The sequence below is a fragment of the Centropristis striata genome, chromosome 14, assembly GCF_030273125.1.
Source record: "Centropristis striata isolate RG_2023a ecotype Rhode Island chromosome 14, C.striata_1.0, whole genome shotgun sequence".
In the NCBI taxonomy this organism is placed as follows: domain Eukaryota; kingdom Metazoa; phylum Chordata; class Actinopteri; order Perciformes; family Serranidae; genus Centropristis; species Centropristis striata.
This window is the reverse complement of record NC_081530.1, coordinates 27,882,034-27,909,907: the sequence shown is the minus strand read 5'-3', so window position 1 is coordinate 27,909,907 and position 27,874 is coordinate 27,882,034. Positions and strand designations below refer to the sequence as shown.

The 27,874-nt window shown below is 39.6% G+C and overlaps 2 protein-coding genes across 2 annotated transcripts; one reads left to right on the top strand and one right to left on the bottom strand.

Annotated features, from left to right (window-relative positions):
* Positions 1-3,279: 3,279 nt before the first annotated feature.
* susd5 (sushi domain containing 5) lies at positions 3,280-16,830 on the top strand. Its single transcript, XM_059349174.1, has 6 exons — positions 3,280-3,576; positions 5,152-5,329; positions 8,933-9,042; positions 10,822-11,010; positions 12,075-14,077; positions 14,267-16,830. The coding sequence occupies exons 1-5, from the start codon at positions 3,489-3,491 to the stop codon at positions 13,937-13,939; spliced, it is 2,430 nt and encodes an 809-aa protein (XP_059205157.1). The 5' UTR covers positions 3,280-3,488; the 3' UTR covers positions 13,940-14,077; positions 14,267-16,830.
* Positions 16,831-18,983: 2,153 nt separating this feature from the next.
* crtap (cartilage associated protein) lies at positions 18,984-26,656 on the bottom strand. Its single transcript, XM_059350200.1, has 7 exons — positions 25,847-26,656; positions 24,709-24,858; positions 22,924-23,095; positions 22,666-22,794; positions 20,884-21,029; positions 19,884-19,967; positions 18,984-19,379 (listed from the first exon to the last, which is right to left on the bottom strand). Exons 1-7 carry the CDS (start codon positions 26,306-26,308, stop codon positions 19,308-19,310), a joined length of 1,215 nt encoding a protein of 404 aa, XP_059206183.1. The 5' UTR covers positions 26,309-26,656; the 3' UTR covers positions 18,984-19,307.
* Positions 26,657-27,874: the final 1,218 nt, after the last annotated feature.

Here is a 27,874-nt window from a genome sequence, read left to right as displayed (position 1 = left end):
TATTCATCGAGCAGAGATGAGACATTTGTAGATATTTTCAAGTTATGGATCATAGGGAGGAAAGCACTGAGCACAGCTCTAGGTATAGTTAGAGAGGGCCAGATAAGAAGAATGTGTGTAGAATATGTTCCTTCAACAGATGCTGACCAGAAGGCGGAAGCACCATGAGGCTAACGACGTAGCCTGCATCATCAAGGGCAGGCCGAGTCTAAACCAGGGCGCTGCACCAACAGTTTTGACCAATTAGATAGATGCACATTCACATTATAAAACTCTGTGTAAAAGTAAGATAGGCATCCTTTCTCTGACGGTGGTTGAAGCTAACTGTCTTACAGACAACTCAACTACAATTCAGAGGCAAATATTGTATATTTTTAAAAATTCCACAAATATTTTAAAGCTACAGTTGAAACCAGAAGTTTACATACACTATATAAAAAGACACATATGCTTTTTTTCTCACTGTCTGACATGAAATCAGACAATCCCTTTTCCTGTTTTAGGTCCGTTAGGATTACCAAAATTATTTCTATTTGCTAAATGCCAGAATACTCCTGTGTCTTTGCCCCTATGTGCATTTGCAAACTGTAATCTGTCTTTTTTATGTTTCTTTTGGAGTGATGGCTTCTTCCTGGCAGAGTGGCCTTTCAGCCCATGTCTCTGGACTCGTTTCACTGTGGATAATGACACACTCTTACCAGCTTCAGCCAGCATCTTCACAAGGTCTTTTGCTTTTGTTCTTGGGTTGATATGCACATTTTGGACCAAAGCACGTTCATCTCTGGGACACAGAGCCCGTCTCCTTCCTGAGTGGTATGATGGCTGGACATTCCCATGGTGTTCATACTTGGGTATAATTATTTGAACAGATGAATGTGGCACCTTCAGGCATCTGGAAATTGCACCCAAGGATGAACCAGACTTGTGCAAGTCCACAATTCTCTTCCTGATATCTTGGTTGATTTCTTTTGACTTTCCCATGATGTTACACAAAGAAGCAGTGTGTTTCAGGTGTGCCTTAAAATACATCCACAGGTGTGTCTTGAATTAACTCAAATGTTGTCAATAAACCTATCAGAAGCTTCCAAAGACATGACAGCATCATCTGGGCTTTCCCAAATTGTTTCAATGCATAATAATATAAACTTCTGACTTTGAAGAAAGTAATAAAAAATTGTCTAAAAAAAATCCTTCTCTCATTATTCTGGCATTAAACAAATAGAAATAATTTTGGTAATCCTAACGGACCTAAAACAGGAAAAGTGATTCTCTGATTTCATGTCAGACAGTGAGAAAAAAAACCATATGTGTCTTTTTGTATGTAAAGTGTATGTAAACTTCTGGTTTCAACTGTATTATATCAGTTGGCTCACTGGTAGAGCACATACCACTACAGCTGAGTCCTTTTTGCAGCAGACCTGGGTTTGAATCTGGCCAGAGGACCCTTTGCTGCATGTCTTCCCCTCCGTCTCCCCCTTCCTTCTCTATCACTGTAAATGCATTAAACGTGCCCAGAAATAATCTTAACGAAGCTATAATCACTAGTCACTTTACAGTTTAAGATTTCACAATAGATTAAAAGCTGAGAAAACCTTAGAAAAGTTCATGAATTGAACAATAATTTGATCATCTTCTGTTCCATGACAACTCCACACAGCCACCTAATCAGTTACGGTTTGCAAGGCCAAAAAGCAACTTTCATCTTCTAAATATTCTCTTCTTGTCAATACAAAAATAACCAAAACATGCATTTAGAGGAGGATGACCACCATACTGCAAATCTAACACTATCCTCTTTATTTTGTACATGCTGAGAGGGAAATGCAATCATACGTGTGGACAAGTGCATTTATTTATTTTCGAAAAATGCATATGTGCACACTGTGATAACTTTTATTGTATGTGTATAATGTTTTTATAGATTATAATGTTGCTGCTTTAGGTGCAGTGCTGTAGATCCTGCATGTCCTGGTGTTATGTGGGTGGGTTATCTTCACCTGCACATTCACTGAAACAAAGCCTGCATGCTCCAAAAGGCTCTCTATGGGCCGTGGTCATCTGTCTTTATCTCCCTCACCAAATGGGACACACACACACACACACACACACACACACACACACACACACACATACAGCCCAGCAGATGGAAGTTGGGCCAAGCAGAGGGGACAATTCACCTTAATTAAGATTTTATGCCCAAAGGATCAGCTCCATTTGTGTGCTGTACTGAACTACAGGCTCTTATTAGCCACGGGGTGTTAAATTGTCTTTAAATGGCAAAGCAGTGCCGGTATGTTGCTTTTATAAACTTATCAACACTTATTGGCATGAATGTTCAATTTTCATTGTTACCAAATATTAATTACATTTAATTTAAAAACTATATTTTACTCAGGAAAACTAGACAGATGATCACAAGATATTGCAGATACTTTATACAGTCACACACACACACACACACACACACACGCACGCGCAGAGAGGCTGGATCTCAAGAGTATGGCAATGTATGGCAATAGTCAACATATTTGGCAGCTTATACTTCAAAATTACACGATATGGGGCAGTTTAATGAAGAAATAATGCAGGATAGCTTACATTTAATGTGTTTTTTCAAAGAAAACCTCTCTAAAATGATTGTATATCTCACAGTACAGTAAGAGGTGAGATTCTGTCCCAAACTATTCATGACAAAGTGAGCACAGCCTGTTCTTCCTGTCGGCCTGAAGCCAGTCAACTTAGTCTGCACTTTGTCAACGTTTGCCTTAGTTTTTCTGTCCGTCAAGGTGGTTATGTACTCTGCCAACGTGTATTCTATTCATTTACTTATGATTAGGTGGTTTCGTTGCAATATTTTAAATTTTCTTTTGGATGCTTTTGGTGGAGCAGATTGTTTGGTGTCTGCCCTGAAGTCCTGATGTGTGTGGGCATGGGTTTTGTACTGTTGAGAGTGGGGATCCCCAGATAGGAGGTGTCCGTGGAATGTGATGATTTGCTTTTGAATTTTAGTTATTATTATATTACTGGCCAAGTTCTGCCCTGCATGCATTAGTGGCTTATTACTCTCTCTCTCTCTCTCTCTCTCTCTCTCTCTCTCTCTCTCTCTGTGTGTGTGTGTGTGTGTGCGCGCGTGTAAAAGGAGCAGTCCGTCAGTCTACCTCACCGCCTTTACCCACCCTCAAGATTTTTAGCCGTGACGTATTTACTAACGGGCACACGCGAGTTTTGACACCGGTGCTCCATCAGCTCGGGAGGGCGACTATTTGTGAGAGACAAACTGCGCCTCTTGCAACTCCTGAGCCGCTCTGACCGTTTTCTTTCCGTTATTGTCACCCGCACTTGTCAACAAGCTTACCTTTCCTGCGGCTCAGTACACCTCCGTGCTCTGCACCGTTACTTTGACCCGCTGGACCCTGAATACACAAGTGGTTTGGAAGTTTTTTGGACTCGTTTCTCCAACAAAAAAAAGTGATTTTTTTTGCCAGAAGATGCTGGATCGCTGTAACCAAACTATTGTATCGTTGCTCTTTGGCTGCCTGGCTTGTCTTGTGGTGACCTCGGTTGTAAATGCAGACGGTAAGTTCGTATTTTAAGATATTGTAACTAAAAAAGATTATAAAATATGCTTTTTAAATGCGACGACGAACAGCTAACTTAAGTATAAACTCCCAATTTAACCCTCAAACATAATCAGATGCTTTTATTGTAATAATAAAGGAGTTTTTCAACAGGAATTTTAGTGATGCAGTAACCGTTACTTAGAGCAGCGCGCGCTAACTATTGGCACCTGCCTTGTAGTCGTTTCATAATAAAAGCATTTCCCCTTCTCTTGATTTATGAAGATTTAACTGTTAAGATGTTCAACATACTTTTCTCACTTAAAAATGTTAACATTTTTAATGGTTTTCAAAGGATTATAACAGCATTCGTATCAAATACAAATGCATTTATAATGTGCCATAAATGAGCAAAAACTTTTAAAAAATAAAATAAAATCATCATTTTCTTTAGTGATTGTGCTAATGATGTGACAGTGAGGTGATAAACTGTGAGACTGTGTGCTTCTGTGATGCAGCAAATTGATCACACCTGTAGCCAACACACACACACACACACACACACACACACACACAGTACATGAAAGTATGCTCAGTACAGATCAATTATTATTATTACTATTATTATTACTATTACTATTATTATTACAGTTTAGAAGCTGGTAACAAATATTATTTTCTATTATCATCATGTGATGATACATTAATTAGAATAGGAATGTCTTGATTTATTAATGATTTACACCTGTAGTTGTACTCTAATGCAAATCTGTGCTACGACACACATAATTACTATGGGACTATTGGTTATATATTGGGAAATATATTTTGGTGCCAGTCTTATAGGCATATTTGCTTTACTCAGTCAGTGGTGAATATATGGTGTATAGCAACCATTCCAATGGATTCTGAGGACATTTATACAGTGATATAATTTGTTGTTGAAATAGTTACAATAAGAAGACTTTTAGCCTTCTTTTTTTTCTGGGTGGTTGTTTTTGCCAAGTCAAGTCCAGGTTTTTAATAGAGCACACTATAAGAAACATTGACCTGAGATGATATGAAATAAATCATTGAAATGATTGCATTGAAAACCCAGAAATTATTAAAAAAAAACATAAATCGTCACACTTAAATCATTAGGCGAACAGCACAGTATTACAAAAAAATTAAAATATAAAAAATGAAACACTATGAAATAAAAGCCAGAGTGTGGACTGGCATGTCTTTATAATGATAACTAATAGGCTTAAGAAATAGAAAAAGGTCTTCAGATGGGTTTTAAATATATTCATGGAAGGTGAATAATTGATGGTGGCAAATTATTCCATGATTTAGGGGCAATGACTAACAGATGAATTGTGAACAGTTGTAGCTGTCTTTTGTCTTCATATAAGACGGAAAAGACTTTGTTTGAATTTCATCATTACCGACAAAAATGTATGACATAGGTTAGGGGTCTAGTTCTTGCAGATGCTGCCACAAGCTCACAGGTCAAATTCAAACCAATGTCCATGAAAACTTGTCAATTAAGAGTTCAATAATATTACATTTCAGAGGTTTTCGTCTCACTTCCTGCTCTGTCTCTCCTCAGGTCGAGTGTTTGTGTTGGACCTGAGGAACTCCTCCGGCCTGCAGGGCTTCAGAGATGCTGAGCGGGCTTGTTCCTCCCTACAAGCCCGCTTGGCTTCATCAGAAGAGCTCCATCACGCTGTGGTGGAGTGCTTCTTCTCCTCCTGCACCCGTGGGTGGCTCTATGGCGGCACAGTGGGGTAAGACAAGAAGCAGTTGTGTGTGAGGGTCCTCATTGTTTTAAGGGACCTGTAGGGAGACTTCTAGAGATGTCAAAGATCATTCTGGTGTGTGCGCTTCTGAGTATGTGTGTGTGTGTGTGACGGCGGCTGCAGGAACGGATGAAAGAGAAAGGAAGTAAAGGCAGCAGCGTCAGTTATAAAGTGAAGAAGAGAGTGACACATTTCAGGGGGGGAAGAGAAAATGAGAGAGAGGAAGAGAGGGAGAAAGACTCCTCTGTTCCTTCCTGGAGGAGGAGGGAATTCTGAGCCGGGGTGTCATGTCGACAACTGCCTCCATTTACACCTCTCATCTCCACGGTAACATGACACACAGCTTTCAGCACCCGGAGACAGAGACGGACAGACAGACAGACAGGCAGAGAGACAGGGTTGATTTAGGAAGAAGATATACTGTTAGTTTGGAGTGCGGTGACTGATTGTTTGTATGTTGTTCTTTGGTGGTAAGGACACAGGACACGTACTCCTGAGTACGTGGTCAGTGTAGAAGGTGATTTCAGTGTTATAAGTACATGGTGTCAATGCTACATTACCTGCTATTGTGATGCTTGTGTTGAGTACAAATACTGCGGGACCATGTACTAAACTACAATAATCGGTAAACAATAAAACAATAAACTACAGTAAAACAGGAGAAAAGATGCTTTTATACTAAAGCACGACAGATATACCATTTGACAGATATTATTGGTCGATAACAAAGGCCGTTTTTTTTACACAATATATAATGCAAAAAACCTTGCTTGCCGTGATTTAGAAATGGTGTTTCAGCAATTGAGTAATGATGTTTGTCTAGCTATTAAGTTTATTCCAATTTATTATTTATTTTCTCAGTTATCCTTTATAGAATTGTCTGACAATGTAATACATTGTTTGTATGATGTTTAATAATGTATAACAATGTTAAATGTTATTTAATAAATAGTTATGTTTGAGAAAGTAGCCCTCTGGGTACATTTGCACAGTGGTGAAAAATATTTTCAGCTCAAACCATTACTGTATCGGCCACTATATCGGTTATCAATTGATTTTTCTCTCAAAAATCAGTATCCGCATTAGTTTAAAAAATCCCATATCGGTCGGGGTCTACTTTGTACCAGATTTAGCTTCTAGCTAATTTCCATCTGAAGCCCGAGGGACGGTCTTCAAACACAGCAATATTAACTTATTGAAAGAGAAATAAGTATATGAAGAGTAATTCTTGACACAGTTTTTCTCTCATTTACCCCTCCATCCCGCTGAAGCAGGAATGGACACATATTAATTATATTAATTAAAGTTATTATGATATACCCTGAGGGGTAAACGTATATATCTGTACAAAGTTTCATAGTAATTCATTCAATAGTTGTTTTAACTAGAAACTAGCAACTAGGTGCCAAATCGTAAGCACACATCCAAGAGAAAGCTTCTAAAACAACAAATGTTTTATTGATAAAATGCATGTAAACAACTCATGTTTTCCTAAATCTCCCTATTAAAAGGAGGAACTATTAGAAACCAAACCGTCTTCAAAATGGCCTCTGCTCTAAAAGTGACGAACGTCTGGTCAGAGGAAAAGCTGAGACATTTTTTCTTTCCTTGCGCTCGCTGTTTGCTCCGTGTCAGCCGGTGGACATCAGCTTTCACAACTGCTTACCATGTTTCACAGTTTGTCACCCATCTATGGCTCTGTGTGTCTACGCTGAGTTCATCCCTGTTACCCTCTTCTTTCTCTCTCTCTGAGTTCATCAAGTGAGCAGAACACCTCACAGATGCTGTCATGTGTTCATTTTGATTCAGAAAGGTTAATCTGCTCCTCAGACGTGTAATAGCTGCTTTCACTCATTTGAGGTGTGAATTGTGCTGTTTTTCCAGAAGGTAACGCTCTGGTGTTAGTGCCAGGTAACCTGTAGTGCTTGACATAATTTTTAGACTAGTTGCATAATAACAACTGCGTCTCACATTGACCTTAACATCTTCCTCTTACCTGTCAGTCATAGATCTGCTGCTGCTGCTGCTGCTCGGGTAACCAAACACAATAATACCAGCAGACTCATGCAAACACACACATACATGCACACAGACTTTTACTTTTACAGGTCTCCCTTTAAAAGTAAATGTTATGTCATGCTAGGTGAGAGTTTGGAGAAAAGGCTTCCTGGTCTCTGATAGAGGTCACTGTCTTTCTCTCTCACACACACACACACACACACACACACACACACACACACACACACAATGTAAAAACAGTCTCTGTGTTTTTTGTCTCTCTCTGAGTGTTTTTTTGGAGGTTTCTGTCTTGCTGCCCGTTTCTCTCTCGCAGATTTTTGTCCTTATAAGCTGAAGTTAGCATGGCACAAGCATGCAGTATGACTCACACCACTTCTCACAGTCTCATTGCGCTGCCAGTCAAATTCTTTCCAATTACTGATGCTTTGATTAACTCAGTCACACAAGTACACCCATCCACACACCCACACACACACACACCTTTTCCATTTAATGATGCTTGATATTACCGTGCAATATTCAATGAAAAGTGTAATATGTCTGACTTTGAATGACGTCTCTGCTTTGAATGTTTTTCCACATGAGGTTGGTGTCGGGAGCTGCTCTGGGAACATGATTTGATTGGCCTGGGAAGTTTGAGTCAGTCTTATCTGGTGCTGTTAGATGACAAATGGGCTAAGGATGCTATAAACCTTAACGCAGCAACAAAAATAGCCTATTTACTCAGCTTTTTTATGCCACTGCAGCTTGTGTGTGTTGTGCACTGACCGCATTATTCACTTGGTCCCTGTGGAATTATATTAAGTCTCTAATGTTATGATTGTTCTATATGAAGTCTGCTGTAACTTAAGGCTTCTGCATGGGAACATCTATTCGTAATATGTGATAATATTGTGCCACAGGCTACAGCTGCTGATACAGCAACATGTCTGTGCCGTGATGTCTGTTCCCGCACTCTGATGTCATGCTGTAATAATATTTGAATAAGCGACAAATCAGGCGTTGACCAGGAAAGCAGCATGTGCAGTATATATCCGTCTGTGTGTGTCGTCATATTACCGGGGTACTGTATATAAACCAGAGCTGCTGCAGCTTTATGTCTCACTTTTATCAGCAGAGCAAGTATTTTCCTTTACTTGTGTAGAAAAAACAATTATTATATTTTAATTCCTCTTGACATGGGAAAACAATGTTCAACAAAATATTAGTTGTAGCAGAGTATTTTTACATACTTTAAAACATCTCTGGGAAGAGACATTATGTACCTTAAAACTCTACTTGCAGTACTTGAGTAATTATAATGCCTTAAGTGCGAAACGTGTACCTAGGGGAGTGTGTTTCTGTGTGTGAGATTGTGTTAAAAGTAAATACACAGGGTTTAATTATGATCACATTTAATCCTAGAGTCCTTGAGGAGTACTTTAATGCATCACTGTAGGCCATTTGCTCCCACAGCACATCATGATTAATATGTGTTTGTGTGTGTATCTATCTATCTATCTATCTATCTATCTATCTATCTATCTATCTATCTATCTATCTATCTATCTATCTATCTATCTATCTATCTAGGACCACAGTGTGTAATGTTGTGGGCAGTGCACTGAAAGCTGTAGATGTGAGAACAGAAAACGCCACAGAGGACGCTGCACACCTGGACGCCTTCTGTATCAAAGACAAAGGTCAGTGGACATGCAGTACTCTCAGATTTATACTCATAACTTTGTACAATCTGCACATGAAGTTGTGAATAGGGATCAGGATATGAATGGATGAGCTTTGTGTGTACAGAAAGTGTGTGTTTGTGCCAATCCTGAGATATTTACTGAGGTGTGAAAGAGGCTGTGTTCCTGCGTTCCTTCCAACCTCGACTTTCAACACTCCATCCTGCAAGTGTGTGTGTGTGTGTGTGTGTGTGTGTGTGTGTGTGTGCATATCTGTCGTTATATACCAGTCTCTCTGCCTCCTAATGAATATCTGAGTGTGTGATGTGTATGTGATGATATAACTTGATCCATGAATGTACGTGAGCCCGGACACAGCTGAAGCTAAATTTCACACACCTACAGTATTTCACTGGCATGCATCTGAGAGGGGAGCGGGAAGCAGTCAGTGGTTGGTTTTGGACCAGACTATTTATTGGATGTCACCCAGAGGAGGTCTCTAGTCCTTCCTCATTAACAGTAGAGCTTCTGTGGCTGTTTGTATATACAACACTTACAACTCTGCTGTGAGGAAAATGAACAGTACAGATCCACTTAGAGTAATGACACTGCTTCACAGGCAGGGTTGTGGTTGGGGTACATGGATATGTAGCTATGGCTATAATTATATTATAATAGAAGGTTTGGAGGTGTAGAGTTCCATGTTAGCCACATTACCTTACATTGCATTACAGTAAATTAAGTAAATCGAGACCATTCCAGTGTAATATACTTCTAAATCTACCATAGCTTCGAATAATTTTAGCACAAAACTATGAAAATCAACTTAGCCTTGAAATGTACACAAGGTAGCCATGATTGATCATAACATTGCACATTAGAACCTGTTATTTTACCATAAAGTTACTTTATTGCTCATACTACAAGGTCCATTTCGTTGCTGCACTGGAGCTTTCAATCCCAATCTTTTGAGCTGTAGATGTTTAAATTTCTACCTTTAATGCACTTAAAAGACAATAAACAGTAATATGTTACTACAAAAAAGCAAAACGTGCAGATTCATTTGATGCTTTCATATTTTGGTGGGGAACTTTGCAGAGTCAGCTGCAAAATCAGACAAAAATCAAGTCAGCTATTGAACTGATGCCATTGTCTGCTTGGAAGGAAGGAAAATGCATCAAGAATATGTGTATGGAAAAAGGTTAGCAGCAATATAAAGGGACATGATTTGTTGTAAAATGGACTAAAACCTGCAAAACTGTATTTTTTTATTGCCAATTTAAATTGATGAGTTTTATTTTCAAATATTAAACCTTCACTCTGGAAAAACACCTTATTTTCATTATGTAATAAACAACACAACAGCTGCTGAATGTATTATTGAGATGCTTTTATTTTGTAGAGTAAATAAAATAATTCAAAGATGTAGCGAGTGGCATTTTTGAGTCAATCAGCATGCTATTATGTGTCAAACTGTGTTGCCTCTGTATAATTACCATAAAAAATTAGACCAGACTCGAGACAATGCATCGCCTTTATCTCATCCCAGTGGCATTGTTGGCTTTTTGTTTCGTCAAAATTACATCCACATTTTAAACAAAGCCCGTTGCTTCCTGTCTCTTGAGTCATTCTAATCTCTTTCTGCTTACAAATGGGATAGTGATGCTGTAAAGCTGGATAATAATAATGAGTGAATGCTGAATAGGGATTGCATCAGCTCTATCTAACAGCTTGTTTAACAACTCAAAACTGTTATATTCCACTTTGTGTCTTGAATATGCTGTTTGTTGTCGGCAGGTGTGCCGTGTGGTGACCCTCCATCCTTCCCTAACGCCCGTCTTCAGGGGCACAGTGGATATGAGATGGGAGATGAGCTGCTGTACACATGTGTGCCAGGTTATGTAATGCCCAGTGGACAGGGTGCCTTCAGCCTGCTGTGCGACAGCTGTGGAGAGTGGTACGGACTAGTGGAGCTTTGTGTGAAAGGTAAGAAGGTGTTTAAACTGTTTATCTTAGAGACGGAAATGGAAAAAGGGAAAAAGAGAAAGTCCCCCTTTTGTTCGTCTTCAAAGCTTTGAACTTTGACCGAGACGGACAGGAGTCATCTCTGAGGTCAAACTTCTTGCTTGTTAGCTCCCAGTGTCTTTAGGTGATCTGTGCTTGATTCTTAGCTTTTAGGAAAACAGAGTCTTAGTTGTGAGCAGAAAAAGTCAGCTATGACACCTCAGTGTGACATGCCATAGTGTGGTCCAGCTCATAGCAGAGGGAGAACGGGGCAAGAAGTACCATGGCCTGAGTCTGTGGTTAGCTCACACAGTCAGAGTCATTTCTGTGCGCTACAGTTTCTGAACTACAACCAAGATCAATGTGAGGCATCACACATTTATTTAGAGAGATAAGGAAAAGGAAAATTATGTTTCTCTTCCACAAAATTATAGCCACTGGGTTTAACAGTCCCTCAACCTCACTCCCTGCAGATAGAGAGACGTAATAGATGCACAGGCTGGCAAGCAAGCTAGCCGTCAATCTTCGGAGCTGCCAACACACAACCAATTTCAATGTGTTGTCACGATAACAACAGTCGTCATTTTCTTTTGAGCTTGTCAAATTAACACAGCAGTTCAATGTCCATTCTACTCTGATATATACTCTTACAGGAGCCACCAGCTAGTGCTAGCATAAAGACTGGAATGGGGAAACAGTTAGCCTGGCTCTGTCCAAAGGTAACAAAATTTGCAAAGCAGCTCCTCAAAAGCTCACTAATTCAAACATTTTGTTTCAAGCCATTTCTCGGCCAGGAGTAGGGTATTTCTGAAGTCTCATGCTGGTTGTCGAGCAATGTCAGGGTGATAACTGGACTTGACAGTTGTTGGTCCACACCAGGAATATCGAGGTTCAGAGAAGGGCTAGCTGTGTGTCCCAGTTTCCAGTGATAGTTCATGAAGTTAGGGATCCACTGCTCTAAATTACTTCCACACTATCAGAATCTAAGAGATGTCTAATGTTTAAATGTCTAAATGTCTAAAAGTCTCTTCATTGTGTTCCTGCAGATGAGACTGAAAGTCACATAGATTATGAGGACAAGTTTCCTTCCTACGGAGAGGCAGAGCGCGACAACGAGAGACCAGAGGAGGCTCATGGCGAGGTGTACGAGGAGGTGCATGGAGCTGCATACCCAGAGGAGGAGAGGAGTCAGGAGCAGCAAGAGACGAGCTTCAGTGTCGAAGAAGAGGAGGAACATCAGGACCAACATGGAGAGCATGAAGTGGAAGGAGAGGTGATTGTCGGAGGAGAAAAAGACGAGGACCGGGCTGTTGAGGACTTTGCAGGCCATCCGACGTGGGAGCAGGAGAGGAGGGAGGTGGTCAGGCCTGATGCAACTACACCCACAGAAGCGCCTGTCTCTCTTCTGTCCCAGAAACACCTCTTCTGGTTCCCCTCCGAGGCCTTCCAGGAGGAGGGACGTCCTGTCTCCACCAATCCAGTCACACAGACTACACAAAGAGCCTCCGGCGCTCAATCAGAGGAGAGTAAAGAGCATGAGAGCCAAGAAACACACCACCACCAGCGTCCAGTTGATGTTGACGACCACGATCACGGACATAACATAAGCGATGACCATGACACAGATGACGGACATGATCGCGACGACAGCCACCACGACGATCAAGATGACCACGACAGTCGGCAGGACGATGACGATCGTGTGAAGCATTACATTCCAGCTCAGCATGATGATCTGGACAGACGGGACCGACACGAAACGCATGACGATCATGATGACCATTATGACATGGGTGAACACGAAGAGGACCGTGATCGTGATCGCGTTCACTACGGCAGCCAGGAGTATGACGACACCTACGATGAACACGAGAGCTACGAAGACCATGATGATGTGACGGACGCTCGTGGTGAAGATGATCAAGAACACCCTGATGGCTCTGAGGAACATCCAGACCATGATGACCGCGATGATCGTGAGGAGCATTATGAACAGAAGGAGGTTGATAACGACCGTTACGATGATCATGATGATGGCGTAGATCACGATGATCAAGATCATCGTGAACACGATGACCATGACAGCTATGATGATCATGATAGTCATGAAGATGACGATGACGGCCATCGACATGTAATCTTTTCGATAGCATCCGATAAACATGAGAACGTCACTCAGAAGAGAACAGAAGGAGAGGCGACCACAGACGACACCTGGCTGGACGGATACCCTGTCGTTCCAGAGAAAGCAGAAAATGGTGACTCCACAACAGAACGGGTAACGCAAGAGGATACAGAGAGGAGGACAACAGACAGACCCAATGATGTGGAAATCCGTAGACCCGGACCTCACACCAGCCTGCCAGAGGTGCCCGAGGCTCCCAGCACGGAGCCTGCCGTAGATCAAGGTGTAGTGGAGGAGGTATGGCCTGGATTCATCCCCACCGCTGCTCCCTCACAGCCCTCAGACTCCCCGTCATACTCCGATACCCTGGACTACGACACACAACAAGCAGCTCCCACGCCCTTCTGGCAGGGGGACCTCACCGAACACCCCTTCCTCGATCACGGCCCAGTTCCACCGATGCATGATGGCGACGGAGGACTGATAGAGGAGCACACTGTGCACCACCTGCCCGGTGAGACCGGCGAGAGGGGTGAGACGGAGGGAGAGATGGGGGAGGCGATCTGCACAGGCGAGAACTGCCCTCCGCTTCCTCCGAGCTCCTCCGGCCGAGGTCCCACGGTGGCGGCCATTATTGTGGCGGTGTGCGCGGTCGCAGCCGCGGTCATCGTCGGGGTGTGGTGTTACAGACGGCAACAGCAGAAGAGCTCAGTGTACGAGATGAATGGAAAGGGCCAAAGTCAGACCAGACAGGGCCAACAGATAGAGATGCAGCAGAAAGTGTAAGAGCTACAAAGAGGAAAGAGAGAACTAACAGAGGGCAGAGACATATTGGGAAGAAAAGCAAGATTCGGAGGAATTTGACAGGAAAGCACGGCCCCTCATCTCGCTAGAAACTACTGCATAATTGAAGATTTTGGATAGGTATGAACAGATGAGATGTGCTACAGCCTTGTTTTAAAGAGGATAACCTCTTGAGATGCAGAAGAACTGATGCTTAACACAGTGAAACCTGACTGAAACAAGGTAGTAGATCGATTTGAAGGAATTTTCCTCATCTGTGTTATACCTATCCAATATTTTTAAAGCTCTGACATCTAGCTGGACAGATAGAGGGGCTGTGTCGGGACTGGGCTCAACTCAAGGAACTGAAAAAAAGAAGATAACCATGTAGGAAAACCACAAGAAGGCATGCCTGCCCACCTGAATATATGAACTGAAACTTGCTCTTGGACATCGTGGTGAAGATTCTCTGTGTTACCTTTTTGTTTATTGTTGTTTTAACTGCATTGTTCTTGATCGTCAATCCTTTTCTGTTTGTCTGAGTATTGTGTTGATAAAAAAACTGTATTTCACTTGTTACTTAAGAACACTTCAGATCATGGCGCAGATTTGGGCTGGTAGTCCCAAATGAACGACCAGGTTGCAGTCAAACCAGCAAACAAGAAAAAAAAAGGATGATGATGATGGTTAGACCAGATGAGAGGGTCAAAGGAGCGGTAAGGGGGGAAGGTGTGAGAAAGAGGGATGGCGGGTGAAACATTTTAAGATGTTTCGGTCCTATTGGTTTTGACAGTCGGCTGGTGAGAGTTAAAGAGCCGGTGTCCATCCAGACTGCACACTCAGCCCCTGTGTGTGTCTGTCTGTCTGTCTCAGGTCCGTGCAATCCGCCGATCAGCGGTTCGTCGTGTTTGCTGACGGCATTCAGACTAAACAGAGATCAAACATTGTGGTGCTGCCATGGCTACAGGGAGAAAGTGAAATATTCTGAGGTTTCAGTTTCATCTTAAAGGAGCAGTGTCTGCAATTAAGTGGCATCTACTGGTGACGTTGCAGATTGCAACCAAAAAATGACCCATCTGCCCACCCCACCCCTTTCCAAGCGTGTTGGAGAACTTACAGTGGTCTTTAGGCAACGTAAAAACGTGAATACCCTCTCTGTGTTTGACCATTCTGGGCTACTGTAGAAACATGTTGGGCTACGCATTATTATCAATGCCAGTCATTTCTTGGCAAGAGCCGCCCTGCATAGCATTCAAACTGTATGATTAGACACGTGTCAATGCTCACTCGAGGTACCAAAACATGATGTGTTCAGGTTCTGTCCTGACTTTCCTGACCCTTAACCACTTGAGGCCAATTTTTAACTTTAATCCAGACGGCAACCTCCCGGTCTGACCAGTAAAGCAAATGCAGAAGTGCCATAAGCCTGCATTCTTTCAAAAAGTCTACTTCTCACTTTATTTATTCCCTCAGTAAAAATGTTTGTGGCAACATTACGGTCTCCATCGCTAGTTTCAAGTCTTCTTCAGTACAATATGATGTCAATTGTGTAAATAATGGTCCCATTTAGAAGAAAATAGACGATAAAGCAGAGTATGATTTGGGGGTGTGGCTACCTTGTGATTGACAGGTCGCCAATATGTCAACCAAGATGGCGCCAGCTGTAACGCCAAACTTGATGCTTCAAACTGGCAGTCCACAAACTAATGGGTGACATCATGGTGACTACGTCCACTACGCTTCAATCTGGTCTTGCTAAGAAAAGCAGTTCATAGTTTTAGGTGATTATACACTGATAAAAAAAAGTCCTAAATCCTACACAGTGCTCCTTTAAAGGAATACTAATAGTTTGACATCTTCTGATAGTTTAGGGTGTTCAGTGGAAAATGTAGTTAGATTTCTGAATATTATGTGGAGTTGGGTAAGACTATGACCTTAAATTAAAACTGGGTCCTGACCACATGCCCTAAAATGTATATCATGATAAATTGTTACATTTAGGTCTGTAATGATGAATGTAATGCTAAATATTTCAGAACGTTAATGGATTATGCTTCTTTGCTTGTCCTGATAAAATACAGTATGAAAGGTTTTAGAGGATTATCCAGAGTGGACCAGGGTTTGTTAATTTAACATTAATTTAATGCTATTCTCATTTTAAATATTTGGTAATTTAGAAAATATTAAATTAAAATTAGCTTGGTTCGAAATTCACAATGTCTATAAACGTTATAAATTTGGTTCCTGGTGTAATGCAGCTGTGCATGATATTTGTTCTCGCTGTTTCCGTACTGTGTCAAATACTTCAGTGCAGATGTCAATTGTTAAAATAGAAAACCGAATAAAAAGGTGCAAAGGTAAATAAATCCAAATAGCCATGAGAGGGTTTAATCTTAGATGGTAGAGTTTTAAATTCTGGTGATGTATAAATACTACAAACATGTATAAATATCAATAACTTTAATAGAAAGTGCCAGATGTAACTAATGTCAAAAGTGGGTGAATGCTTGTAGAAAAGACATGTTTTGGTGTCAAAAGTCAAAAACAATTTAATTTTTCACACAGTTTTCTCAGCTGATTTCAGAAAGTATTTTTTAATTGTTAGTTAGTGAAATATTTAGTGATAAGATAATGATTTGTTGGATTTGAATGGGTTAAGTGAATGACAGCTATTCCTTGCTAAAAAAATAACAAACCTATCTTTTTCATTTCGGTAATGCAAAGGATTTTATTTTGTACATTGCCAACTCTCATTCACAGGATGCTCATATTTCTCCGTGTCTGTTTCTTCTTCATCTCAAACAGCCTCACATGGATTGTGTCAGGATGAAATGTGTACTGTATATGTGCTCTCTTAGTCACAATAAACTCCTGAACATGTTGTTTTAACTCTTGATATGTAGTTTTATTTTTGCACAGTCATTGTCTGTGTGAACTTTACTTTTATGGCCCTTTGTTCATTGTTAACCCTTCACATGTGTGAAAGTGACTGACTGTTCATTCTGAGGTGTGACTTTGACCTGTGACCTTGACTCCTGACAATCAGCCTTTTATCTTAACTCTGAACCAATCGCCTTCTTTCAGACATTATCCCTTATTACTCTGTGATGTGCTCCGAATATTGTTTAAAGAGAACAAAGAGAAGAGGGCAGATGAAAGGTAAAGGATTGGCAAGGGAGAAAGAAGAGGTAATAAGAGAGACGGGTAAATACAGGCGGGAGAGGAATGAGAGCAGAGAGAGAGATACAGTAATACAGCGGGAATGTTCCCCTGTGGGTTTTTAACATCACTGTGTGACAAACTGCACGGAGACTCAATGTTCAAACATTATTAAACAACTCAGTGTTTTCTCTGGATGTCTCCCTGCTGCTCAGCGCAGTCTGAAGGACCCTCACAAAAACATCCTGCTGTACTGGAGCTCCAGTCAGATATGAATTGGTCTGAAACGGTATTATTTGATGAATCGATTCATTATTTATCTGATTTGTTTTTAAAGCAAAGAAATCTAAAAATAAATATGATATTGGTCATCTTTGGTTTGTGGATGGTTGGTTGGTTGGACAGAAAAAGCCTGAGGACATGAATTTTATGAAATCACAAGCAAATTTAACATTTCATAGACCAAACAATTAATATATTAGTTGGAAAAAGGCAAGATATAGTTAGAGCCCCTGTTTAAATCAAAAATAAATATAAGACTTGATAAATACATAATATGCCATTAAATTCACCACAAATAATATTATGACAATATAATAATACAGTATTAATAAATGTACAAATTAATAATTGATAAAATCTAACAAAAAGTATATTTGTTTCAATTTCCTTGCTCATTTATGTTGTTGTTTTTATTCCCCTATTATTATTTTACCATATATATATATATATATATATATATATATATATATATATATATATATATATATATATATATATATATATATATATATATATATATATATATATATAATTTAAAAACATCTTCAAATATACATTGATTTTATCAATTCATTAATGCACCCATTTATTTTTTTGGAAAATATTTTTGGTACATTTAATGGCATATTCTAGCCTGGCTAACACCAGACTAATCACAAATGAGATTAGTCTGGAAACCAGCCGTTCATTTCTCCGTAGAGGAGGCGTGGTTAACGATCCTCCAGAGCCGTTTATTGGGCGCCACGAATGTCTATCAAGAGCGTCTTCACGTAGCTCTTAGCCAATCGTATCAGTTATACCAGATGACATATGTAGAGCGACAGAAATTGATGTTTACATCATATATATATATATATAAACAACATTTCTTATATATATATATATATATATATATATATATATATCTATGGTTTACATAGCCAGACTAGCCCATCTCTACTTTGAGACTAAAATGCTCAATTCTGCTTCTGCAAGGTTTTTCTGCAGCATGTTCTGGCTGCTCTATAGTTTCAGCTCACAGTCTACCGGGTGTGTTGGTGTGTGTGTCTGTGAGAGAGTGTTGCTTGCTGCTTTGCTTCTCCAGTTCTCGCTTTCTGCAAGATTCTTTATTTTTACACCTTATTTCCCCCTCATGTCATTCAGCCACACACATCCACTGATTTTATGGGCAATAGACGAGCTAATGCGGGTCTCTCAGAGTGTAAAGTCAAACGTTGTTCTTCTTTTAAAATCAAATTTCGCATCTGCTGCAGCCATGTTGGATATGTAAGAAAACTACAAAACTACAAACTTCCATCTGTCAAGTAGTACACGTCATCGTCTTGCCGTCCCTCCCCGTTCTGTGATTGGATCCCTTAATTGGATCCCTTAGGGCTAAGAAACAGCCGTCGTTTCCAGACTGGCTGCAGGTACGAAATGAAATCGAGTGTGCAAGGCAGTATGGGTATACCCAGGCTAGGTATATTCATTTATTTAACAAGTAATTTGTTTTTTATTTTGGCAGCATCTGTCCTCCAAAGACTAAAGGGGCGTTAGTCACAACTGGCCACATCCCCAAAACCAGCAACTGCAGTATTATAATCCTGTAATGATTACTTGAAAGACCTGATGTTTGGCAAGTTTTATTATCATTTTAACGTAAAAACAACATTTCTTTTGACAGACAACACACATGATTCACAGTGGAGGTATACAGACCCATAAAACAGCGAGTAAAAATATTTCTGTCTCTATTATTATCATCGTCTCTAAAATAATTTCGCCACTGTGCTGTATGTCCATACCACTGAAGTGGACCCTTAGTGCACAAAAGAGAAAATATATTCAGGATGTGGATCTGCAGGTTAAAACACAATGACCAATCAGAGCCTATTTTAAAACACAATAAATACAAACTGGAGGGTTGTTAGTGTTGCTTTTGTTGTTTGTTTCAGTGTTTCGGCGGACCTTCCAATTCAGGAAATTCATCCAGGAACTCGTCTATAAACTCCACCACCTCCCCCTGCAGACACACACATGAAAAAAAAAAAGACACTCAGGGGGGTTTGAAGAGCATTTTAAATTCTCCCACTCACAGTTTTATCTGTGATTTCTCATACCTGGCATTACTAAAGAGATTACAGTCAACAGCTGAATGGTGTTTACCACATACAGCATGTAATCCTGGCTTATGTTGGGTTGCCCTGATGGCCGTGCTCCTTGTGCTGCATCATAATAATTTTTAAGAAATGCCAGTGTTAGGCTGCCACCCCATGGCCGTCTGCCATGCTGCAGCCTGATAAACACAGGGCCCACATTGTACTGCAGGGTGTCATGTGACCAGACTGAAGAATCCAGGGTTTTTCCATAAGTTACACAAGGACACAGCCTGATCCAGGCTTCATGGGAATCATGCAGGTCTATTTTAATAGGTAAACTGTTGCTTGTGTTCCTTTCACCTGACTAAAATAACCTCCTGGCTGCGGTGCTTCAAGTCCCACAAATAAATGTAAACACAGGCACGCACCTCATCGTCGCTCACCAGGCGCTGTCTGGAGAACTCCAACATCTGTAGCTGCATGGTGGTCTGATTGTAGTACCGCAGTGCCTCCTGTAGCACACACACAGGAGCACAGCAGGTTAAATGTGTGTTATAGTGAATCAGGAAGGCAGAGGCTGAACTGCTAAATCCATTTCACAGGTAGTCAGTCCAGGGAACCTCAAAGGATATACGCTTATTTGCTTTACTGCAGGGTAAAATTTAAGATATATACCACTCTCATATCCCGTACATATCTGGCCAGTGAATGGAGAGGTTATTTGCATAAAAAGATCAAAGCTATTCATAAACTAAATAAACCAACAACTGTTTAATTGATATTCATTAGAGTGCACAATTTAAAGAAAACCATCAGTTCAACTTACACTAGTGGTCGAAAAGCTTGGGGTTACCCAGAAAATATCTGTACAAACTGTTTTATTCTTGAAATGAGTAACAAAATGAATCGAAAATATAGTCAAGACATTGACAAGGGTAGAAATCATCATCAATAATCATTTTAATCTGTAAAATATCCAACTTTACCTCTAGATACTCAACTAGCCTGAGGAAGAATCATTTCAGCACAAACATTTTTCAGCCGTGCTAAGATAATGCTCAGGTGTTTTAATGATCAATCAGCCTTTTAACATTTTAAACATGGATTAACACAATGTGCCAGTGCAAAACGAGTGATGGTTGCTTACAATATATAATAGATATTACATGAGAAAATCAGCCGTTTCCAGCTTCAATAGTCATTTACCACATTAACAATGTCTACACTGTTTGTCTGTTATTTAATAAAAAAAATTAAATGTGCTTCCCTTTAAAAAATAAGGACATTTCTAAGTGACCCCAAACTTTTGAGCGGTACTGTATATTTCCTGTCTTGCACAAAAAAACCCAACACAATATAGGAAACAAAATAAAATGTACAGTAGATATCTGTTTTTGCATAAGTTTTGTAGTCATTATTATGTCTCACTGATCTGGGGAGAAAGTCCTCTTCTGTCAGTCCCCACTGGTTTTTGTGGAAATTGTAATAGGCCACGTTGTTCTTCATGACTTCATCGTTGGGGTCAAAGAGGATGTAGCTGGCTGCACACGGTACGGCGTTCTTCAGGTCGTTCACTGAAAACACAACAACAACAACAGCACTAAAGCTTGTTCGTTTGTTTTCTTTGCGGGAGTAATAGAAATTCTCAGATCTAAGTTTTTTGATATACTATGGTTGACTAATAAGAAAATAAGTAAATAAATAATGATAATAATAATAATAATACATATTTATTTGACATTAACTGGCTAGATATAGAGATATAATTTCTTATTTTTGAAGTGTTGAGTATCAGGGGATAGGCCTAGATAAGTATTTTATACTTCAGCCTACTCCCTTTTTTTTCGAACCAAAATGATATAGGGAAATGTATATTAATATTAAGTTAACTGGTTCTTATTTCTATCTTATTACTTAGACGGGGCAGACGCATGTATATGTATAGGGCTATATATACTGTATGTGTGTAAATGTTTATATGTTTATGTACATCTGTTTAATGGTGCCTTTGTGAGTATGTGTATGAATATGTACGCATCTAGCCTACGCTGTTGTAGTTTATGTTGTTTATTTTTTTTCGGTTTGAAAAGAAGAATTAATAAAACAAATTTTTTAAAAAGCCAGGATTTCCCTTCATAAAAGTCATAAAGAGAGTCGAACCACTGGTGGATTATTAGACAACGAGGCCACAGCACAGACATGCAAATGGCTCCACTACACAGAGGGAGACACACAGTCTTTGTGGTGCTTTTGCCACCTTTTGTGTTATTTTGCATCTCTTAGTGGTAGCTACGCATCTTTACATGCTTTAGTGTCTCTTAGTGGTGAATTTGGGTCTTTTTTGGTTGTTTTATTGTCATTTTTTGTCTCTGAGGTAATTCTATGCCTTTTAGGTCAATTTTTAATCTCTGTGTGAAAATGTCTGTCTTTTCTGGTCGTTTTGTGTCTTTTTTGGTCATTTTAAGTCTTTTTGTAGGCATTTTAAGCCTTTTTGGTCATTTTGCATCTCTTTGTAGTAATTTCTGTCTTTTCATCTTTTCATTTGTGTCTTTTTGTAGTCCCTTTGTTTATCTTTGGGGTCATATTGTGCCTTTTTTTGGTCTTTTTGTGTTGTTTTGTTATCTTTTTGTGTCTCTTTGATGTAATTTTTAGTTTATTCTGCATCTCGGTGTGGTCACTTTGTGTCTATCTGAGGGCATTTTGTGTCTCTTTTTGGTTGTTTTGTGCCTTTTTAAAGTCATTTGTCTCTGTCTCTTTGAGGTAATTTTGTGCATTATTTGGTTGTTTTAAGTATTTTTGTAGTAATTTTGTGTCTTGTTGGGGTCATTTTATGTTGTCTTAGGTCATTTTGCATCTCTTTTAGTAATTTTCTGTCTTTTTGGAGGTTTCTCCTCTTTTAGTAGTCCCCTTGTATCTCCTTGGTTGCCATATTGTGCCTTTTTTGGTCGTTTTAAGTCTTTATGTCTCTTTGGGGTCATTTTGTGGTAGTTTGTATCTCTTTATAGCCATTTATGATCATGTTGTGTCTCTTCAAGATCATTTTCAAATCTTTTTTGGTCATTCTGCATCTCTTTGTAGTCATTTAGCATTTCTTTGTAATCATTATGTGTCTCTTCCAGGAACATTTTGCAGGTGAATGCCAGGGGAGTCACTGACACTTTAACAATCATCCATCCACGAGCAGAACTTAGGAAACAATGTGCTACTCACATTTGTAATAAGCGAACTGCAGGTAGTGGTACATGGTGGCCACAAACTTCTCAACGACGAAACCTCCTACGACAGGTGTCAGGTCACTTTCACACCTCACTTTCCTGTCAAGAACCTCGATGTAATGATCTGTAGAGGAGAGATTCAGGATAATATGAGGAACTAAAAGATGATATTAAAGCAAAAGAAAGAATTGAAGTGATGGATGAACGAGCAGGAGGAACAGAGGTGCTGCAGATGAGACAGGCCTGAACTGACCAGCTATGGAGGGGTAGAAGTCTTTAAAGTCTTTGACGTCCCGGGGACCTTCGGACGCAGCCAGACACTCGTCGTAGACCTTGAAGAAGTCCCGCAGAGCCAGCTCCATGTCTGACACTGATGTACGGAAGTTATCTCCATTATAGGCCCGCACTGAACGCACAAACAGTGACTGCAATGACACACAGACACACACAAATTTAATGTTTATTTGGGGCATGATTGCATAACTGAAGCATTCCATAGGGTTAAAATTCCCTTTCTTATTCAAATCAATGAGAAATCTGCAACTAATAACCAACTAATCAATTGACAAAAGAATTATCGCCAAATATTTTGATAACTGATTAACTGTCAAAAATAATTTTTCATGCAAAAACTACAATTTTTTTTTTTTTACTGCACCTCAAATATTGAGATTCCACATTTTTTCTTTTTAATATCATAATAAATTATAAATATATCACTCAAATATCTTTTTAGTTTTGGACTGACAAACCGACACATTTTAGGACCTCACCTTGGACTTTAAGAAGCTGTAATGGACATTTATCACTATTTTCTGACATTTTATAAACCAAACAATTAATTGATTAATATTGAAAATTTTTGAAATTGTCAGACTAATCAAGATGGAAACACTCATTAGCTGCAGCCCTAATCAAGGAAATTTTTAATAGTATACAAAATCTGTATAACAAATTTTCTACATCAAGGACTCCTTAAGTTGATTTTATTGAGTCAAAACAAAATTATTAATGCATTAATTTCATAGGTGTATTTGTCATTCCTCTTGGGGCCACTACAGCCCTGTGGAGGACCACTAAAGGTTGCCGGGCCCCGTTTTGGGAATCTGTGGTGTCTGTATGAATCTGCCTGTGATGTGGTGAGGTTGGCCGGTTCACCACAGGCTGCCACCACATCAGCATGCCCACAGAGCCAATAATAGTATGGTTTATGTGTGTTCACAAAGACCTGGGTATGGGTGTGACTGTGTGTGTGTGTGTGTGTGTACCTCATAGGATTTAGTCTTGCAAAGCGACTAGAAAAGTGCTATATATGTGCAGGTCCATTTACCATTTTTCATTTTTCAGGCAAGGTTGCGCTTTTCTGTACATGCAGGGTAATTTAGCATGCATCTAAATAGCAGTACATTTTGTAGCAATAATAGGCTGACTTCAACATTTTTAAACTTATAAAGGTTTAATAACCTTAACCTTAACCATAATGCATTTTTGCAGGAATTGCTTACAGTTTGTAAACACAACATTCAAATGTGGCTCATCCTCTCCAGCTCAAGGAAAATAAAAGCAAACCCTAGATTCACTCTGGTTTCATAACAAGTTCTGTCCACTTGTTGTTTTGCCTTGCTATATATTTTTTCAATGTTGTTTCCAACATTTTCACACTTACGGGTCGAGGGGTTGATGCCCAGAAAAGCCCCAAACACAGCAAAATGTAAAGAAAAGAGACAATTCAGGCTCTAATTTTTAATCTTTTTTTTTTTAAACGGAAAATCCTGCATAGTATACCTTTGATAAATTCAGAGTATAATATAGTCCTACAATACGCTGTTGCTAATACAATTTGATGAGGTACAGTGTTGAGTAATTGTATTCGAAAGAGAGGATTGGACCCAAATCGAAGAAGAAGAGAGGAAATATGGAAGGAGGCTGTCAGGAAGATTAGTGCTGGAGAAACTGAGAGAGAGAGGAAGAGAGGGAGAGAGAGACAGGGGGTGCAAATTATCACAAGGTGTGTGTGTGTGTGTGTGTGTGTGTGTACCTCATAGGATTTAGTCTCCAGGTCTCTGAGGTGTTCGTCGGCTCCTGGCAGACTCTTGTAGTAGGCCATGTTCCTCTGCATCATCTCATCATCGGGGTGTTTCAGCAGGAAGGTGTGTGCAGCAGACACGGCCTTGGCCAGGTTGTCAGACTGGGAGAAATAACACAAACACATGTTGTAGAGGAAAAAATATAACAAGAATAATAATAGATATCAAGGACTTGGTGATTTATAAATAGCTTCCTGAATAACTGAGGACTATGTTTTAAAAAGAATGTTTTTGTCAATTAACAAATAAAGTCAACTAATTTAAAGGATTAAAGTAACTATTCCAATTTGTCACAACTCTGTGTACATGACGTACAGTATGTGCGATAACATCACAACTTCACAAGCCTGCACAAATGACGTATAGAGCAAAAAATAATTTTCTTTCAATATAAAGATAGAAAAAAAACAGACACAGATTGTATTATAATTGAAGAGAAAAGTAAAATTTAAGAAAACATTGTGTTTGTACCATTATGAAGATATGTTTTATATATGATAAATAAATGATACATAGTGAGATAATTGTTTGAGTTATGGGATAGGAATAGAACCATATAAGTGTTTTTAATGGTGTGTATTTATGTTGTTTGAGAAAGTGGTTTGGTTGCTGTATTTTTTACTTTTAGTTTTTATTAATATGTAACATGTTTAAAATTAATAAATACACAAAACCCTCTACGTGATCGTAATTTAAACTTATTTTAACTCAAATTTAACGAGAAATAAAATAATCTGAAGTCATTCCCTTACAGAGGCGATGACCATTAAAGTGTCCTTAAGTGTCTTTATTCGTCTTTCTTCTTACTTCATAATATTGATCATAATAATAATAACAAGAAGAAAACACATGCATCCACAGGTTAAAGTTCAGGACCTCTCGTCTGCCCCCCTGTGTATCCGTGGCACGTAGGTGACGTCAGAACGCACATCAGGAAAAGCAGTGACGTTAAAAAATAAACTGCGAATACAGTGCAACCACCTTATACTGATCATCATCATAAACAAACGAGTAAAACCATGAAAGTCCAAGGTTTGTAGCCAATTGACCCACCTGAGGACACACTCATTTATCATAATGTTCTCTTACTTTGAAGTATGCGTACTGCAGGTATCTGTACGGCTCCCTCTTCTCAAACTCATCTATGGTGTCCCGGCTGGGCATGGTCTGCCTGAAAGCTGGCAGCCCCTGTTTGCAGCGCTTCAGGCACTGCGCCCTCTTCATCACGTTCCCAAACGCCCGCAGCTCGGGAAACTCCGCAAACTTCTGCTCGTCGTCCAGCCTGACGGAGCTGCAGTTGAGGTTGCAGAAGGCCTCGCTGTCCCGCAGCAGCCGGTAGAGCCGCAGAGACACCTCAATGTACTCCACCGTCTCCTTCCACTTCTCTCCCGTGTACTGGTCCAGCGCGTATTTGTAAGCGGACTCCAGGGGCATCAGCTCGTGCCTGGGGAAACTCCTGAAGCTGTATTTTTCATACTGAGAGTTCACCCCGGAGGTAAGAAATACGATTAGAAGCGCAGGGAAAAGTCTGGAAGAAGTGGAGGGTGCCATTTTTGAGTTTGGTAAATGGAGGGCTGGGATGATCCCGGAGTGGGTGCGTGGGTCTCTAGGACCGCCTCAAGTTCCACCACGTATCCGGACAAAGCTCCTCCACCCCCGGGCGCAGGGCTGGAACAGTCGCTCCGGCGGGTGGGGGCTGCTGGAGCTGCTCCTCCCACTAAATCACACAAGTAAATCACTGCTGTTGTTCTGTCCTTTTATAGTACAAGTAAAAACCTGACAGAGGGCTTTTATACCTTCACATCACTACCGAGGGAGACATTCCTGTACTTTTTTAGATTTTTAGTCAAAGTGATCATTTCATAGTCCAGAACTGATACAGAACTGTTTCCCCATATAACACTACTCTTTAAACCTATTTCCTCCCGGTCACTAATTGAACCCCTGGTGGGAGCGTCCCTCCCCCTCCCACTGCCACGTAGAGACATTCCTGCCTGATCTGCCCCCCTCCAAAGGCCTGAACCCCAACAACACAACAGCATTAGTGCATATATGTGAATTCACCTCAGGACAAACTTTATGAGTCCTGCTCTGTGTAACAGTTTGGCTGCAATGCAGGGGCGTACCCAAATGTGCGCGTTATTGTGATATAAGTGGATCCAGAGGGGGGTTTGTGTCTGCAGCTGTGTGGAGACCCCTACGTTACCACGTTGACACATCTCAGAGGCTGCACTGCGCAAGAGCAATACGTGGTGCCCAAAACTATCCCATTCAATCCCGAAGAACGTCAAGTCAGCTAGAGAGGAGCAAGGTGGGACAGGATATGTAGATTGCAACTTCAAAGTAAAAGCTCAATTAGCTATCTAAGTTTTCACAAGGAGATATTTTGCAGCCTTTTAAATAGATAGATAGATAGATAGATAGATAGATAGATAGATAGATAGATAGATAGATAGATAGATAGATAGATAGATTACTTTATTCATCCCCGAAGGGAAATTCGGTTGTCACAGCAGTCCGGTATTCAAGTACAATAAAATACAATAGAATAAAAATACTGAAGTAGCATAAATAAAAACAACAATAGAAAAAAAACACAGAATAGAACAAGGACACTTAGAAGTTAAAAAAAGAACATCAGTTGGTAGGATGGTTACTGTGAGTAACATGTGAGTTACTCTTACTTTTGTTGTTGTTTTAGGAAACATAACCTCAGGGTATATTTATGAATTGTGCCTTTACTTTTAGGGAAATCTTCTCTTTTATATTTAAAAAAATATTTTTATTATATTATTATTTTATTATTATTTATTTTAATTTTTGACTGAAAATTGTATTTTCGTTTCAATCCTTCTATATATTTTAAAACCTTTTTTATTCATTCATTTTGAGTGTCACTATCTCTTTACTTAATTTTTTCAAATTTGATTTATTTCCTACTATCTCTTTATTTTTAATTTGATTATTATCAATCTTATTATTGTTGTTGTTGATATATATATATATATATATACTTATTAAGTATATATATATACTTAATAATACTAGATTTAATTAAAAATGTAAATATATATATATATATATATATATATATATATATATATATACTTATTAAGT

Bases quoted from the DNA above. Each gene is read 5' to 3' on its own strand.
- crtap (XM_059350200.1), bottom strand. From the start codon at position 26,308: ATGGCACCCTCCACTTCTTCCAGACTTTTCCCTGCGCTTCTAATCGTA. The intron at 21,030-22,665 runs GTGAGTAGCACA...TTGTGTTTTCAG, and splicing joins GCAGTTCGCTTATTACAAAT to TGAACGACCTGAAGAACGCC. The intron at 19,968-20,883 runs GTGAGACATAAT...TGTGTGCTACAG, and splicing joins AGGACTTTCTCCCCAGATCA to GAGGCACTGCGGTACTACAA.
- susd5 (XM_059349174.1), top strand. From the start codon at position 3,489: ATGCTGGATCGCTGTAACCAAACTATTGTATCGTTGCTCTTTGGCTGC. The intron at 3,577-5,151 runs GTAAGTTCGTAT...GTCTCTCCTCAG, and splicing joins CTCGGTTGTAAATGCAGACG to GTCGAGTGTTTGTGTTGGAC. The intron at 5,330-8,932 runs GTAAGACAAGAA...CTATCTATCTAG, and splicing joins CTCTATGGCGGCACAGTGGG to GACCACAGTGTGTAATGTTG.